The sequence below is a fragment of the Telopea speciosissima genome, chromosome 8 (assembly GCF_018873765.1).
Source record: "Telopea speciosissima isolate NSW1024214 ecotype Mountain lineage chromosome 8, Tspe_v1, whole genome shotgun sequence".
Classification (NCBI taxonomy): Eukaryota; Viridiplantae; Streptophyta; class Magnoliopsida; order Proteales; family Proteaceae; genus Telopea; species Telopea speciosissima.
This window is the reverse complement of record NC_057923.1, coordinates 63,003,892-63,021,981: the sequence shown is the minus strand read 5'-3', so window position 1 is coordinate 63,021,981 and position 18,090 is coordinate 63,003,892. Positions and strand designations below refer to the sequence as shown.

At 39.9% G+C, this 18,090-nt stretch overlaps 1 protein-coding gene across 4 annotated transcripts in view; it reads left to right on the top strand.

Moving 5' to 3' along the window:
• Positions 1 to 18,090, top strand: part of LOC122671975 (E3 ubiquitin-protein ligase UPL6-like) — a 69,921-nt gene that overhangs the window by 21,530 nt on the left and 30,301 nt on the right. For all 4 annotated transcript variants that reach the window (XM_043869474.1, XM_043869475.1, XM_043869473.1 and 1 more), the window contains exons 6-11: positions 9,115 to 9,297; positions 9,677 to 9,859; positions 13,100 to 13,181; positions 13,414 to 13,532; positions 13,748 to 14,046; positions 14,253 to 14,349. In XM_043869474.1, coding sequence (XP_043725409.1) covers positions 9,115 to 9,297; positions 9,677 to 9,859; positions 13,100 to 13,181; positions 13,414 to 13,532; positions 13,748 to 14,046; positions 14,253 to 14,349 — 963 coding nt within the window. The remainder of the gene's footprint in view (positions 1 to 9,114; positions 9,298 to 9,676; positions 9,860 to 13,099; positions 13,182 to 13,413; positions 13,533 to 13,747; positions 14,047 to 14,252; positions 14,350 to 18,090) is intronic.

The following is an 18,090-nucleotide window of genomic DNA, read 5'->3' as shown; positions in this document are numbered from 1 at the left end:
AATTGAAGTTTTGGGTGAAAACTTGTCCGTACAGGTGCTGTTGATGCTTTCTGGAATCACGATTCAAAGTCACATGTGCCTTTTAATGTGCGTATTGCATTGTATCGCAATGTATCACGCTGTATCGACCGATACAATGCGATACGTACCGATACTTAAAAGTTTCTTTTCAACACCTAAATCAATCATTTTGAGAGTATCCGTACGTATCGATCGTATCGTAGGGATGTCAATTTCAAGCCAGCACCGGCAGGCCCGACCGGGAAAACCCGAGACGGGTCTGGCCCGTTTAGTAAACGTGTCGGGCTTGAGCCCAGCCCGAATAACAGTCGGTCGTTCCCAGTGCAAGTATCCAGCCTGACGGTTGCCCAACCGACTAATGGCCCGACATGTTTACAGCCCGTTAACAGTCCTGTTTGTTCAGCCCGACACATTTAAAGCCCGTTTATGCTCTGATTATGGCCCATTTAGAGATAAATGTGTCATTAGCCCCGTTTAAGGGCCGACCAAAGTTCGTTTAGCCCGATTAAGGACAAGTACCCGACCGGCCGTTTATAAACAGGACCATGTCTAGCCTATGGGTCCTGATTACTTAAATGGGCCGGTCATGGTGCGAGGTCCTAAAGCGGGGAGGCTCGATTATGCCTGACCAAAACCGGCCGGCCTGACCGATTGACACCCCTTCGTATCGCACTATATCAGCCAATACAATGCAATACTGATTGATAAAAAAATGAGACATATCTCATTGTATCATGTCGATACCCTGCGATACCGATATGTATCGGCCGATACAAAATAATACGGTACGATACTTAAATCCATGTCCCTTACCCCCTTTCTGCGATCTTCTTCTCCTTTCTCCTCCCTTCCCTGCTCGATTCCCCTTACTTCTGCTGTCATTCTAAGATTGTTGCAAATGCTGTGAAGACCTCTGGAAGGTCAGAATCAAGTCCTAATCAAGATCAGAACTGCTGCTGTTGCATCAATTCGAAGGGAGACTTTGAATATCCTGCGGGTCTGCTGTTCTCCCCAAGTTTTGCTGCAAATTTAGGCTGGGATATCTCCCTAACCAACCACTGAAATCAATTGATATTTGGAAGCCTGAAACACCGTGAAAGGCTACATTCAATCCCTGACTTGAAGCCCAGTTCCTCACTGGTTTGGCCTGAGACCCTAACCTTCTAATTTGGGAAATCCTTCACAACTCACAAGTTAGCCATTGAAATTGGCTGAAATTTTCAGCAGAGATTCCCCTCTGTCCCTGATCCACTTGATCCAAGTTTGGATCTCTTCCCATTGCTGGTTTGGTTTCTACACACTCATCAGTACTTTCTAATTTTGAAAACCTACTTCTGTTTTGTTTCTGGCCATTGAAATTTATTCTCAGATTTGTCTATTTACTTCCCTACCTAAAGTCTCAGTGTTCTCACTGAGTTTATTGAAGTTTGAATGTTATTATTGGGGCTGTAAACCCTAGTGTGTAGCATGGTACAAAATCTCGCGATATCGCCATATTTCACCGAAATATCGCCATATTTCGTATATCTCGAGTGGTCCAAGACGAGATAGCATACTGAAATGGAAAAATACAATATTTTGTCGATATCTCGTGATATATCGACGATATATCGTGGACTCACGAGATATCGGCGGAATATCAAATTTTAACTTAAAGTGTCACGTGAGCACCCCTTATATTTACATATTTCGCAGGTTTCGGTCGATATTTCGACCGAGACCTGCTATAGCTTACAAATTCAACCATTTTGCCTCTTCTTCCACTCTTCCAAGCTCTAATCCAAGACTCCAAGCATTGTTCAAGCACTTTGTTGACGGATTGTCGCCAGAAAACACATCGGAGGCTCATCTAAGCACATCCTACAAGTCTTTTTTCACTATTTAAGGTAAATTCTTTTCCTTTAAAATTATTTTTTTGAAAATACTATGTACTAGAGTTGTTAGATGGTGATGAAATTTATATATGTTAGACACCGGAGGCTGATCTACAATCTCACGGTGTTGAAATTTTTTTTACATATGTATTTTATATTTTATATTTTCTGGTTTTAAAAATTGATTTTCCTACAACTAAAATAGGAAAATATTAAGGGTAATATAACTGAGATGGGGATCAATTAACTATATGTTAGACACCAATGGCCGATCTACGGCTTCACGGTGCCGAACTTATTTTTCTGCCCATAAATAATTATTTTTATTTTTGGAAATTAAGAAAAATATTTAAAAAATAAAAAATAAATAAATAAGGAAAAGTATGAGTTTTAGGTTTGAAAAATCATGAAAAAATATGAAAGTAATTTCTACGTGTTTTGAAATGCATTAGATATATATTATGTTAATAATTTTCGGTTTTGTTGTGTTAGGTCAATATTTATATTAAATTATATATAAAAAATTGTTTTTAATTATGAGAAAAATATAAAGGTTAGGGGAAAAATATTAAATAGTTATACAGTTGTTTTAGTATTCTAAAAGTCTTAATTGAAGTGCTTCTACATTAAGTTTTTAATTATTTGTTTTACTTACATTGCAGTAAACAAGTATTATTATGGCGGATCGTGAAAGATAACGTACGAAGCGCAAGCAAAAGGTAGGGGAAAATAGTCAACAGAGGGGGCAGAGGGAGCAAAGAGAATAGAGAGAACAGAGAGAACAGAGGCTAGCTAGCCAGCATAGGGGTGACATTGCATGGTTACATGGCACTCCAATTGATGGGGATAAGAGGAAATCCCAATGTAACTATTGTCATATGCAGTTTTTGGGAGGTGGGTCCAGTAGACTTAAACAACATCTGACTGGAGGATCTAAAGATGTTGTAGGTTGCTAAATGGCACCTGTGCAAGTAGCTAGGGAGATTGGTGAGAGTTTGAGGGGAAAGAAGAAGAGGAAGGCTGATAAGCAGAGAATACGAGAACAACTTGAGGATACAGTGAGGAGTTCAATGGGAGGAGGAGGACAATACCATGATGATGATGATGACTCCTTTGATGATGATGATGAGGACATTGCAGTACCTGATGATATACAAACAGCAGAGGAGGCTAAGGACTTTCGACGGACTGTTTCAAGGGGTAGAGTTGGTTTTCAAGATGATCAGTAGAGACAGAGAGTAGGGGGTAATGGAGGAGCTAGCACATCTGGAGGTTCTAGATCTTTCAATCCTTTTAAAAGATCATAAAGTGTGAAGGCAGCCCCAACACCTCTATCAGTACCAGTACCACCATCAACATCAGATCCTAAACTACATAGGAAGAAAGGAAGCAGTCAACCAAGAAGTAAAGGAGCATGGAAGGGGTTAGTTAAAGAGTCAATAGCTAAGTGGATGCTATACCATACCATCCCAGCAAACACTGCACAAGGCCCCCATTATGATACCATGATTGATACAATTGTAAAGGCTGGCCCAGGGTTCAAGGGCCCCACCCCATATGAGGTAATGAATGTTTATCTACCTCAACAAAATTCTGAGATTGATGAGTACATTGGGGAGATGAGGAGTATGTGGGAGACATATGGGGTGACTGTAATGGCAGATGGATGGACTGGGCCTACAAGAAAGTTCATCATCAATTTTATGGTTTATTGTGATGGGAGGATAGTTTTCCTCAAATCTGTGGATGCATCCAAAGAGATAAAGGATGCAAAATACATTTACAGATTGTTAAAGGAAGTAGTTGAAAAAGATGTGGGAATTGAGAACGTTGTCCAAATTGTAACAGACAACGGAAGCAACTTCAAGCTGGCCGGTGAGAAGATGATGAACAACAGTAAGTATCGGCTCTTCTGGACTCCTTGTGCAGCCCATCGCATTGATCTAATGCTAAAGGATATGGAAAAGTTAAAGTTGGTGAAGACTGTGGTTGAAAGTGCAAGACAAGTCACCAACTTTGTATACAACCACTCCTTTGCACTCAATCTATTGAGGGAAAAATGTGGGGGTGACTTGGTGAGGCCGGACATCACAAGATTTGCCACCAACTACATTACCCTAAAAAGCATTGAGACAAAGAAGGCCGGGTTGAGAAGTATGTTTGCTTCTGAGGAGTGGTTTGGATGGAAGGGTTCCAATACTGCAAGTGGGATGGAAGCGCAAACAACCATGTCATCTGAGGACTTCTGGACAAAACTAAGCAAAGTGGTGAAAGTTTTGGAGCCAGTAGTTAAAGTTCTACATATAACTGACTCCACTCTCAAGGGCCCTACCATGCCAGTCCTATATGCTGTAATGGACTTGATGAAAGATAGTGTCTACAGTGTGGCTCCTCGCAGTAGCAAGCACTTCTTGGATATCGTCAATGCTCACTGGGAGAATCAACTTATGCATCCACTGCATAAGGCTGGTGAGTAAATTTGTTTGTGTAACTAGTTCATAGTATTACTATTTACTAATTACCTATGCATTTGACAATATCTCATTTCTATATGTCAAATTTCAGCATACTACTTGAACCTCAAGTATCAATATAATAATAGGCTTGGGTTGGAAACTCAACTTAATGATGCTGTGAAACAAGTAGTGAAGAAGTTGGAGCCAGATGGTCAACTACAAGCTATTTGCAACAATGAGGTGAGTCTTAGAATTCATTTGGAATATAATTAGTAAGTAGTAAACTAGTAATTAGTAGTTACTAATTAGTAATAAGTAATTACTAATTTTTCACATGGATGTAGATGAAGATGTTTAGGGATGCATTAGGAAGTTTTGGAACCGATGCTGCAATACAGGGCAGAGCACGCGGTGATGCTAGTACTCAATTCAATATCTAGTTCTTTTAAGTTTTAAATTACATATGTATTGAAAGTTGAAAGTTGAAACAACATTTGACACATGTATTTTTTTGTTGTAAACTTGTAATGCAGCTGAATGGTGTGTGTTGTATGGGGAATCGGCTGAGAATTTAAGGAGAATAGCAATCAAGGTCTTTGCCCAAATATGTTCCGCATTTGGCTGTAAGAGGAATTGGAGTACCTTTGCGCTCATCCACTCCAAGAGGTGCAACAGATTGGGGTCTGAACGTCTATCTGACATGGTGTATGTGCACTACAACTTGAGGCTGAAACTGCAACACATACGCATGGGACATGAGGGACAAAGGGGCACTATTGACCTCGCCGACATCTTTCAAGTTGACTCAGACGATGAGGACCCTATTGTGGATTGGGTGAGGGATAGAGGTGAGCCGGTGTTGGATCAGGAGGGAGGTAGGCCCAACCCCGTGATAGCTTCCGAGATTGGTCTGATGTGGATGATTATATGGCTGACGAGGGTCAGATACATGTACGGGAAGCTTCACCCATACCATTCCACTGGTGGCAATGTTGCTGATGATGATGACTGGTCTAGGTCCTCAGGTGATGGTGATGGTGGTGGTGGTGGTGGTGGTGAGGAATTTGATGGAATGCGAGGGCGTTATGTGGTAGGCGAGGATATGGTGCCTGTAGAGCCAGTCCGATTCACTGGAGAGACACAATTTGATCATGCCACACAGGATATGGACCACAGTGCACGTGACCCCGCACCCCCACCCTCACAAGCCCCATACAACCATATAGCAGGAAGCGTAGGGGTCGACAAACACAGTTTCAAGCTGATTATATGGACATTGATGACTTATCTAGCTCTGTTGGCGGTTTGAGTATGGGTGATAGGGAGGGAGGATCGACTATGCATTGGCGTGCCCCATCTTTTGACGCACATACCACTCCATTGTCATCGGATTATAGTGCATCACAACCTCACGGTGGATATAGATATAGATATGGATATGGGCAGTTTAGTGGGGTAGGGGACTATGACTCCCAGTCCCAGTCCCAGGGACATACTGGATCATCTTTTGTGGATGACATCTTTGCATACCCTAGCTACCAACCTCACCAGCCATACATGCAGCCAGTGCCAACGCCGCTTCCGCCGACATCATATCATACTAGATCATCTTCTTCACAGGCTGGACCGATTGGTAACCCTAACCCATATCCCAGGATAGGTTACCTACAGTATGTTGATGACTCCATTTACATGACAGCTGTGGATGACTACACTCGTTTCTTCTCCGAAACTATACCATGGTCCACATATGTCCTTCAAATAGAGAACAATGGAAGTCGACTCCAGTGGGCCATGAGTAGGGTTGATCCAGGAAGGCACAACAACTATTATTAGCACTTGTGACTTGTGAGTCTTGTGAGTCTTGCACCCTTGTCTCTTGTAAGTTGTAAGTTGTGACTTTGTGTATTGCCTATTAAAGTATTGACTATTGAGCTATTGAGTATTGACTATTATGGAGTTTATGAGAATATGATTTATGAATTATGTCTTATGAGTTTTAATTAGTTTGTTTAAATTTCTTTTATGTCTTTAACTACCTAATCAATGTGTATTTAACTATTTATACAATTATACATTAGGGTCCACGACCGTACACTGTCAATCAAGGGTGCAAGCCCAAAACACCACTTTGAGTTCATTTTTTTGCAATATGAAGGTTTAAATGTGTTTATTTATCTTAAATAAGGGTGTCCATGAAGTATCAGGCCTAGATATGGCCAAAAACCCACCGAGATGGACTCCCGAAATATTGCAGAAAAAATGCAATATTTCGGCAAAATTTTGCCATATTTCGGATATCTCGGTAGGCCCGAGATACCGATATATCGCGAGATATTGAACCTTGGTTTGCAGTCTTACATTACTTCAATTTGTATTCTTGTATATTTGGAAGATCTCTTTTTTGTTGGACATATAGGGGATATGCAACAACAACAACAACAAACTCAGCCTTATCCCAACTTAATGGGGTCGGCTACATGGATCCAAACAAAACAACATAGGGAAAACTGAGGTCTAAACAAAAAGGGGAAATTAAGAGATGGTAAAAGAGGGATAGGTAATGAGTAAATGAAAAATGGTAAAAGACAAATCAAAGATGGAAAATAAAAAGACAAATGAAAGATGAAAGTAATAGGAAAAAGGCATAGCTCAGCAAGTCAGGAGAATCTCAGCTAAATGGGGTCTGCTACATGGATCCTTGCGCTCCAATAGGCTCTATCTAAGGTCGTACTTGGTACAAGACCTAGCCTATACATGTCCTTCCTCACTACTTCTCCTATGGTCATTTTAGGCCTGCCCCTAGCTCTTTTAACTCCTTCAATAGTTCAATCGGGATCATATCACTCCTCCTTACTGGGGCATCCCTAGGCTTCCGTTGAACATGACCATACCACCTCAAATGACTCTCTCGGAGCTTGTCTTTTATCAGGGCAACTCCCATGTTAGGTCTAATACGTTCATTCCTTTCTCTATCCTTCCTAGTTTTTTCGCACATCCATCTCAACACCCTCATCTCTACTACACATATCTTCTCAAAATGACACTTCTAACTGCCCAGGATATGAAAGCACTTAAATACGAGGATCGTTTTCAATCTTTGTTTGGAATTTGTAGATTATGAAAACATAATCTTACCCAGAAAAGAGAGCTTCCATTATTTTCATGAATTTTTATATTTTTTTTTAAATTGGATTTTCTTATGATTTTGGCATGGAAAACTGACATTGAGTTGGAAGTTGTAAAGTTTTTTTTTTCTTTTTTTGAGATTCCAGTTCCTCAGCGAATGACCATGCTTGCTGCAGCCTGCTTACTGAGCTTTATGTTAAATTTTCCTATTCCCAAGAAAGAAAGAATTTTTTTTTACCAAATCTTGAAGTGACTGTTGGGCATCTTGCTTTCTGAGTAGTTTTTGCTTTCCATGAACAAGAATATGCTTTCTGCCTTCATCAAGAGAGCTTTATGGAGAAGAAAATAGCTAGAGAGGAGGAAGAAGAGTATCTGCTTCAATTCTGAAATTAATTTAACATTTAGTGAATCTAAGACATTGCAGAGGATAGAAAAATTGTTCATGTTGCACTGTAAAAAAAAAAACAGTTCTCATTATATTTTAATAACTGTATGCAAGTTCAATTAAAACAGTTCTTGATACTTTCTAGCTGCTCACCAATAGAAAATAACTCCTTTCTTTTCTAGCAATCGTCAACTACTTCTTACAAGTATTATTCTTTTTCATTTAAAATATTTTTCCAAAAGGATGGGTACATCTTTGTCTGGCTTTGTTTTCTTGGGTTCTTTTCTTTTACTTTTCCCCCTAAGGGGGCCCTTGTATCTTTTCCTCTTTGGTAGTTTGGTAACGAATTCTTTATTCACCCATTTATTTATTTATTTTTTTATGATCTATAAAATAAAAAGGACCCAACGTGTAGAAACTAGGACACTTAGAACCTCCAAAAATGGTGAGTCCAGTTCAGATGTCAAATTTGGTGAATATGTCAAAAGATGGTGATTTCTCAAAATCTGGTAAAGGGATGGTGTTTGGTTAGGTTTACAGGAAAGCTTCCATTGACGGTATTGGAAGTATCAGGATAAGTGAACTTCCACAAAATTTAGCCAATATTTGAACTTTTGATGGATCACTAGAACATCAGGGGCACTGCACAATATTGCAATATCAGTGATAAGTTCTTTGGAACTTCTGTATTCCCTTGATATGTAGGATCCTCTCTTGAATATGGTGAAATACGTTGGTGATGTTTGTGACAATTTGCCATTTTTCTTTTCACCATGCTTGGATACTCCATTTGAGTCTACATAACAAAAGTAATGTCATATCCACGTGGAATTAATATTTTGCTTTCCTAGCTCTCTTTAGTATCTGCTTGACATTTGGCAGTTCAATTCTAGTAGCAGGGTTTGTATCCATTACATTCTTTGAGATACCCTTCTAATTATTTTGCTTGAATAGGATCCAAATCATCAAGTTAGTGAAAATTTGTCTTTGAGTTAATACTTTAAACCTTGGTTGGATTGTTTGTGCTTTTAGTAATTCACACTTTGGTGGCAAGACTTAAGATTTTATATGTCACTTGTATGGTTATATGGCCATTAAGATTTTTTTTTTTCTGACTTATTCATATACTGCATTTTGGTTCTGGTGTTTTTTTTTAATGGATTTCATCCTGGTGGTTCTTTTTTCATGCATGTTTGTTTGTTATCTACAGTAATGAAATTCTTGTGCTAAAGTAGATTACTATATGCAGCAAAGTACTATGGCTCAATCCGGTAATAGACAGCTTTCTTCATTGGAGCATGTTCTTATCCTTATCGCTTCTCACATTGGTCAGCAGCCTTGTACTTGTACGAATATAGATCCAAGATGGAGTTTTTCCTCCCAAGTTCTTACCATTCCTTTCATGTGGCAGCTTTTCCCACACTTAAAAGAGGTAAGTCTGACTGACTAATGTGTCTACTCCCTAATGGCATTCAAACCTTTGTCTAAAGGCCTTCTAGATTAAAAAGGAAGGAGATCATTATCTGCCATTAGCATGGTTTGTGATGGTATTTCTGCTTCAGAAGCATAAAGTTTGCTCTTTTTTGGTTTTTTAGGAGTTGACTTGCATATTTCTGAACTTACTCATGGATATATAATATAGCTAAAAACTTGTACTAGCTTGTCCGTTTGATTATCTGTTGATGCATTTAGATTGTTTATTCTTAGACTTAAAAGGAACTTGCCACTTCCGGTAATATATCAAAGAGGGAATTTTGTGATTTGCAACTGCCAATGTTGTTTTCACTGCAGCTGCTGTTATTCTTTACCAGGTGTTCACAACTAGTGGGATGAGCAAACATTATATTCATCAGATGGCATTGTGTGTGCATGGTCATGTCAATATTCTTCCTGATGATTTATCACAAGAATTTCCTGGGTATGCATGCCTTCTTGGAAATATATTAGAGACTGCTGTGGTTGCTTTATCTCAACTAAACAGCTCCTTTGATATGGTAAGGACTAGTTGTGTCCTCTTTTTGGATTATGATTTCTACTCCTGTTGATGATGTTCTTTGACATTGGTTAATGTGCATGTTGCTGATGTCATCCTTTCCACATTTTAAAGGTTTTAAGATTATGAAATTTCCATTGGTTAGTGAATATTGAACAAACAGGGTGGTGAAGTTTTGCTTGTTGTTTGCTTCATGCTTTCCATTTTGAAGAAGGATAAATTTTATTAGGATACCCATTACAAAAGCTTGAAAATTATTTCATTGACTGAATCTTTCCTTGCATCAAGCTTTTGCTTAAAGTTATGACTGAGTGATTGGATATTTCTTTAGAAATCCGAAGACGAGTGTAGTTTCGGAGTATGAAGAATCAGGTTCTATAAACATATCTACTTAAGGTAGACTTTTTGAATGAATGATTTTTGTTAGGATTGTCAAAAGGAAGGGGAAAATGCAACTTATCGGATAGCTAAAATAAGGGAAAGGAAGAGCAGAGATTTGGACCATGTTAGATGCATTAAGAGTGATGATGGTAGAGTACTAATACGAGATGAGGACATTATGAAGAGATGGGGTGAATATTTTTACAACCTACTAAATGGAGCTACCGTGACTGATAGGATGGTTTCAGAAGCGGAGAGGTATAGTCTTGAAGCCAACACATGTCATGGACATCTACAAAGGGTTGGCAAGGCAAAAGTTAAAGAGGCCCTACGAAAGATGAAGGTAGGTAAAACACCGGGACCGAATGAGATCCCAATTGAAGTGTGGAAGAGCTTAGGAGTTCGGGGGGTATCTTGGCTAACCAATCTGTTTAACAGGATTTGAGTACAAAGAAAATGCCAGATGAGTGGAGGAGAAGCATTGTAGTTCCGATTTATAAGAATAAAGGTGATATCCAGAATTGCAATAACTATACAGGCATAAAACTAATGAGTCATACCATGAAACTATGGGAAAAAATCATTGAAGCCCACCTAAGAAGAGAAACTGATATATTGGAGAACCAATGTGGTTTTATGTTTGGGAGATCCACGACAGAAGCTATTTACCTTCTAAGGAGGCTTATGGAAATTTTTAGAGCTTACAAAAGAAACCTCCATATGATCTTTATCGACCTCGAAAAGGCCTATGATAGAGTCCCTAGAGAGCTCATTTGGCATGTTCTAGGGAAGAGAAGGAGCTCCAGTAACTATCTGGATATAATTAAGGACATGTATGAGGGCGTGGTGACAAGTATCAGAATTGCAGAGGGCCAAAGTAGTGAATTCCTTATTACAATTGGGTTACACCAAGGATCAGCTCTAAGCTCTTATTTGTTTGCACTCATCATGGATGATTTAACCAGACACATCCAAGATGAGGTCCCTTGGTGTATGCTTTTCGCTGATGATATTGTTTTGATAGATGAGACAGTGGAAGGGATTAATGCAAAGTTGGAGTTATGGAGATCAAGCTTGGAATCACGAGGTTTTAAGTTAAGCAGAACAAAGACAGAATATATGATGTGTAACTTCAGTCAAACCAGGAGCGGGGATGAAGTGGTGAAACTTGAGGAGCGAGAGTTACCACAAAGCGAATGCTTTAGATACCTGGGATCAACCATTAACAAAGTGGGTGATATAGAGGATGATGTGTCCCACATAATTAAAGTAGGATGGCTGAAGTGGAGAGGTGCTTCGGGAGTGTTATGTGACAAACGCATGCCTGTTAAGCTTAAAGGGAAATTCTACAGGACAGTAATAAGACTGGCCATGACTTATGAGGCTGAATGTTGGGCAGTTAAGAAGAGTAATATAGATAAGATGAGTGTAGCAGAGATGAGGATGTTGAGCAGGATGTGTGGCAAGACCAGGAGAGAATGAGAGATAGAGTAAGGAATGACTGTATTAGAACCAAACTGGGAGTTGCACCAATCCAAGAGAAGCTCTGTGAGAGCCGCTTGAGGTGGTATGGTCGTGTACAACGGAGACCTATGGATGCATCAGTGAGGAAGAGTGACCAGATTCAGTTTGACGGAGCTAAAAGAGGTAGGGGCAGGCCTAAATTGACTATTGGAAAAGTGGTAAGAAAGGATATGCATGTGGTAGAGCTCGATCCTAGTATGACCGCAGATAGAGTTGTTTGGAGGACAAAGACCCATGTAGCTGACCCCTTGTAGGGGAATGTTCCTGGGATGTTGCTTTGACTACTGCTTGGACTTCTTCCTTATTGTCTTTTTTACTTCCTTTTACTCCTCTTACTTCCTTTTACTTCTCTTATTTCTATTACTGTCATAGCCTCTATCGGATCCATGTAGCCGACCCCATTTAGTTGGGATAAGGTTATGGTTGATGTTTTGTTGTTGTTATTGTCAAAAGAATCTTGAGTATGATAGGCTTGTGGTTCTGGTACGGAAAATGGCCCCAAGCTGGGTTATGCCTGGATCTCCTTTACTTTTGAACGATAGGACAACAATTACTGGATACTAATGCCCAAGCCTGTTTTTAACCTGTTCTGCTGGCCCTAGACCAAAAGCCCAATACTTTTAAAGCCTTGCTTGAGCCTACAGTCTGCCATACAGGGCACGCCTGATATTCTCTCCGTTGTTAGGGGCTGTAATGTTTCTGAGATATTCCTAGAAATATAGATATAGGTCTTAATACCTGTTTTTTTTTTTAATTTTTTTATTTTGTCTAAGTTCATATTTTCTTGCCACGTGGAAGTCTTGGATGGGCGTTGGTGGGTCCATGTGATAGAGGATCAACACCCATCTCACTTGTCAAATTTCATCTTTGAAACAAGCATGGGAAATGTTTAACAAGTGAGTTTAATTTTTCTTAAATTACAAGAATACCATCTGACCATTTCACTAGTAATTCAGTAATTTCATGACTTTGAACTCTTTTAAGGCACTTCTGTTACTCGCTTTGGGATGGAACTTTACTGATGAGATGGATGTGGAGTCCTTTTTTACTTGGACCCTGTCATGTTTGCTGATGTGCAAGGTGACAGATTTCAACTGTCATAAACTGATCGTTTTGAATATCATGACCCTTTTTAACTCAGCCTGTCTGCAGTGTTAAGTATTCATTAGTATCCAGTAATTGTTGTGTTGAAGTGTTCCTTAGTCTCCTCTTATTTCTGTATGAACTACTGTAGAATAATTAATATGCATGATAATGGGCGATTTGGTTGGTCATTGTCCGAAAGTTTTTTTGTAGATCCTAAGATCATATTTTATTATCTTCTTTAATGATGCAGGCAATAGACTTCGCAGTGATTTCCGCATTTATGTTGGAGGCACTGCCCCCAATTAAGTCGTCAAACAGAGAAAATAAGGGAGGTATGCCTTTCCATTGCCTACGTTAGTACTTGGTATTTACTATTCTTGTATTTTATCCCCCTTGTTTGTGTGCTTTCCCTGTAGGATTTGAATTTCTTGAAAATTTGACATTTGTTTACTCGGTTTCTACCTTTTGGTTGTATATAGAGAAGTTGACTCATGTAGATCTCTTTTCTTTATGCTTCTAAAACTGCTTTATTGAGATTTATTTCTGCTTATTCTTGCACTTCAGATTCATCTTTGGGCGTTGATGAAATGGCTATTGATGAGGAATGTGTAGTAGAGAGCATGAATGGGGATTTGGAACAGCAGATTATCAGTGCAATTGATTCACGCCTCCTTCAGCAATTGGTATGCCACCTTGGCATGTGTCATATCAGTCTCTATAGCAACATTTTATCAAAAAGTTCACCTGCTATATATCTAATCCCATGCCACTCTCCCCCACTCCCAATAAAAAAAGTTCACATGCTAAAGTCCAATGCAAGACACATTTTGAATCTCTGGTTGCAGTTTTAAATTCTCTTCTTTTTAACTGATTTTTTTCTTTCTAATAATATTAACAGGTTAATGTATTATCCAGAGGTACCTCACTTAGCGGATCACCTGAAGATGGGCTAGAAAATAAGGAGGTGGAAGCAGTTGGGGCCATTTGTGCTTTCCTGCATGTTACGTTCAGTACATTACCTCAGCAGATTATGACTGTATTAGCATACAGAACTGAGCTTGTTCCTATGCTTTGGAACTTCATGAAGTGCTGCCATGAGAATCAACAATGGCCTTCTTTGTCTGGCCCGACAGCTCATCTATCGGGAGATGGCCCTGGTTGGCTTTTACCTTTAGCTGTTTTCTGTCCAGTGTATAAGTAAGTTCACTTGTTTCTCTTGTTTCAATTACTTTAGTAACTTTTGTTTGATCTCAAAAGATACAAATTTTTTCACATCCTGTCATCTTATCTGAAGTTGTATATTCTATACTATGATATACATAATTATCTTTAATCTATATGTGGTGTTCTGATGTCATGTGATTCATCTCATCTTATCTGATTTAAATTTTCTGCTGAATCAGGCATATGCTTATGATAGTTGATAATGAGGAATTCTATGAACAGGAGAAACCACTCTCTTTAAAAGACATCAGAGGTTTGATTGTTATCCTGAAACAGGTAAGTTCATAAGCTAGTTGACCCAGGTAATTTGTAGTATTTTGTTCCAACATTCTTGGAAAAGAAGATTTACTGTAGTCAAACACGGGTGGAAGATTCTAAATGTCTGAATTTGTGGCTATTAGTTTTTTAGAAGAAAAAAACAGCTTGCTTCATGGTAATTTGAGCACTACATTACCAATTGATTGGGTATGTTACAGCTATCTGAAATGATGAGTAGTGGTTATGTCCATAGTTGTCATGGCGTCTAGGCGAACCAAGGTGTTGGAGGGAGCCTGGACGCAAGTTGACACCAACAAGGTGACCAAGTCGACCAAAACGCTCGCCTAGGCGACCAAGGCAACACTAGTTGTCAAGGCGGTCACCTAAGCAACGCACCTTGACAACTATGGTTCTCTTTGTGTGTCTTCATATTGGTTTGCATTGTTGGATGGTCTAGAAATGATGGCTTTGTGCACAATCTGTAGGAGACCTGGTGTTCTTGGAAAGGACGATCAACCAAGTATTGGAAGACACGATAGGATCCAAGGAGTCCAATGAGTTGGTGTTTCAAGTATTACAGTTACCCTTTTTCGTGTCCGTTTTATAGAGTTGGTTCCTCTTGCTGGTATTTCAGACATTCCTTATATAGCCACCACCTGTTCAACAAAATACAATTCGGTTCCTCCCTTCTTGATCTTACATCAACCTACAGTCCAAGAGATGAAAAACATTCTTGGGCAGGACCCAGAGAATGTCATGCAGAATTACGCAATGGTACTACACTTCTGTGATGCAGTGGCTCTCAAATGATTGGACCAGCATGACCGGGTTTGGAAACCCAAGCCCAGACAGAACCGGCCCAACCCGGGGATGTGGTCTATTAAGGGCTGGTAGTAGTTATTTACTTCTTTGGGTTATTTCCTTTTATTATTTGATTTATGTTGATGGAGGTTAATTAGTTTTGACTTTTATTTTAGTTTTAGAGTTGGGATAGGAATCTTTGTTTATTTTATTTCTACTCTTTATATACTTGTAAATGACCTCAGTTTTGGAGTTGAATATGTTATTGAGTTTGAGTTTATCTTACGAGTGTGGTGTGTTGCGTGGCCTGGTGGCTGCAGTTCTTCTCTTCCTCTATTCTTCTTCTTCTTCTTCCTCCTCTTAAGTTATGTTTCCTTATTCTACCATTCCCTGTTCTGTCCTGCAGTATTGTCAGCCCCAAGGATTGCTTTGAATATCTTTCCTCCCTAGTCTTCACACCCTGAGATTTAGATCGAAGGATCCCCTCTCCAAGTTGAATCAAAACCTTAGAATTTGATGCCCTAATACCATACCTATTGAAAGATTGAACCAGAACTCAAGTCTGGTTTTGTACTTGCTGCTAGACCTTCTTGCAGCCCATTTCTTTGGACTTCAAGTTGTTGAAACCTTCTATTGCTTGCTGGATATAATAGAGCTGTGGATCAGAAATATACCTCTAGAAAATTGAATCCATTCAAGGCCCTATCAAGTGAGTTCTTCACTCCAGATCAATTCTTGTTCCCCGCCTAGCTGCTGAGAATCGTGGGATGGAGATGAAGACCTTTTCCCTTTATTAATTAAAGCCTTTTAGTTCCCTATTCCCATATTGTCCTCTCCTTTGCCTATGTTCTGTTATGCCCTTTTTTCAGTTCCAAGATTACCCCCTCCCATGTAACTCTCTTGTCCCCAATGATACATCTCCCTTTAAACCCCTTTTTCCAATAGTTTCCCCATTTATCTTGTTATTCCTTTTTAACTCTTATTTACTTATTCTTCCAAGAATACTCCTTCCCCATCATACATGCTATTCCACTTGTTTTCTTTTGTAGCCTTGACTCCTAATAATTACAACATTGCCACTACATTTTTTTATTTTAGTTCTTCATTGCTTGGGTGGGCTCATAGCGAACCTAAATAGGGTTTCCGAACCCCTAGATTGCATCAATTTTGTATCAGACTATCGGAGTTGAAATTCCTCCAAACCCTAACCATGGTAGCCAGTGGTGAGGCTCTCCAATAGCTCAACTCCTATAAAGATGAAACCAATACAAAATTTCAACCCTCACTACAACTATCAGTTCCATCCAGACTATGATGGCATTTGTGCAAGTTTCCATTGACCGATTGGGGGCTTCAAATAAAGGAAAGAGTCCCATGCAGTCTAGGGATTCTTCCAACTCTATCCCACAGGACCCATCTCATGTTACACCACTACCGCCACATCACCCACCAGCATCACCAACGCATCATACACCACCACCACCATATGGCATTGGTTAATATGTGATCCTCTTTATGGATCTGAAAGAGGAGCGAAGCTGGGCGTACTTGATTTTTTTAGGGACAACAAACCAGAGCAGTGTCTTGACTGGGTTCACAATTTGGAGATGTTATTCAGATGGTACGGGTTGATTGAGGCCAGAAAGATTCTATTTGCAAAGGCCAAGCTAAAAGGCACGGCTCGAGTCTGGTGGATCAAACACCAGCAACAGAATCAGACTCGTGGCATCAGGTTAGTTGTAACTTGGGTGAGATGAGTAAAGCCATGAACCGAAGATTCCTACCTACCGACTACAAGCAGCGCATGCACCTCAAGGTTGCACAGTTGAGACAGGAAAGCTTGACAGTTGAGGAGTATGTGGCCAGGTTTTACTATTTACCCACTCGATCTGATGAGGAGGTATTGGTAGCACAATTTCACAATAGATTGCACCCTCAACTCGGTGCTGCACTAGTATCCAGTCAACTGCCTACGATGGAGGATGCAGTATGGGTGACATATTAGATTGAAGAGAGTTTGATGAGGCCTTGTACTCAGAAGACTTTCTCAGATATTTTTCCTTGGGGTGATAGTTCTAGTTAGCAACAGTAATCTCTCCAGGTCAAGTCATTCAGCAAGCCACATGCAAATGGTATGTCTATGGCATCTTCATGACCTAACCGAGCATATTTTCCACCTCGGTGTGGTTTTGACTAACCTCCTGTGATGCCAAAGGTTGCCATTCAATGTTTTAAGTGTAAGGGGTATGGGCATATTATTACTCAGTGTCCCAACTGGTCGGTAGCTTACATTGATATGGACTCCTTTATACCTTTTCCCTAGGGGTGTCAAAAAAAACCCCCGGCCAGCTTGAGTCCGCCCTGAGTCCGGACAGGGTTGGGCTGAGCCTGTGTTTAATACAAGGCCGGGTCTGGGTTGAGGCCTTAGCCCTAGCAGGGCCAGTCCAGCCCTGTATTATAATATATAATATATGCATATATATTATATATAATATATATAATAAAGTCTGGGCTTTGTTAAGTGGGTTGTGATTGGGTTTTGTTAGTTCCACGACTCAATGGGCCAAGATATTCAGGGTCAATCAGGACCGGGCCGGGCTGGGCTTGGGTTTAGATTAAGATCCCTAGGGTTGGGCTGGGGTTTAGGCCAGGCCAGGCCCAGCCCGGTCTGTTGACACCCCTACTTTTGCCCCTGAAGAACAACCGAATCTTGAGATAGTTAATTTGGAGGCGGACCGTGAGCCAAGTAAAGTAAACAACAATGATGGTGATGTTGAGAGACATCCTTTTGTATGTTTTTGTCCTGTTTTTACCGCTCACAATGTCTTTGTGGATGAAGATTGGCACTGTAGCAGTATCTTCTAGACCCCCGTGAAGTGCAATGACCAATTATGCAGCATGGTGATTTATGGTAGCTATACTATGTTCAGACATAGTATTATAGATTCATAGTTATCA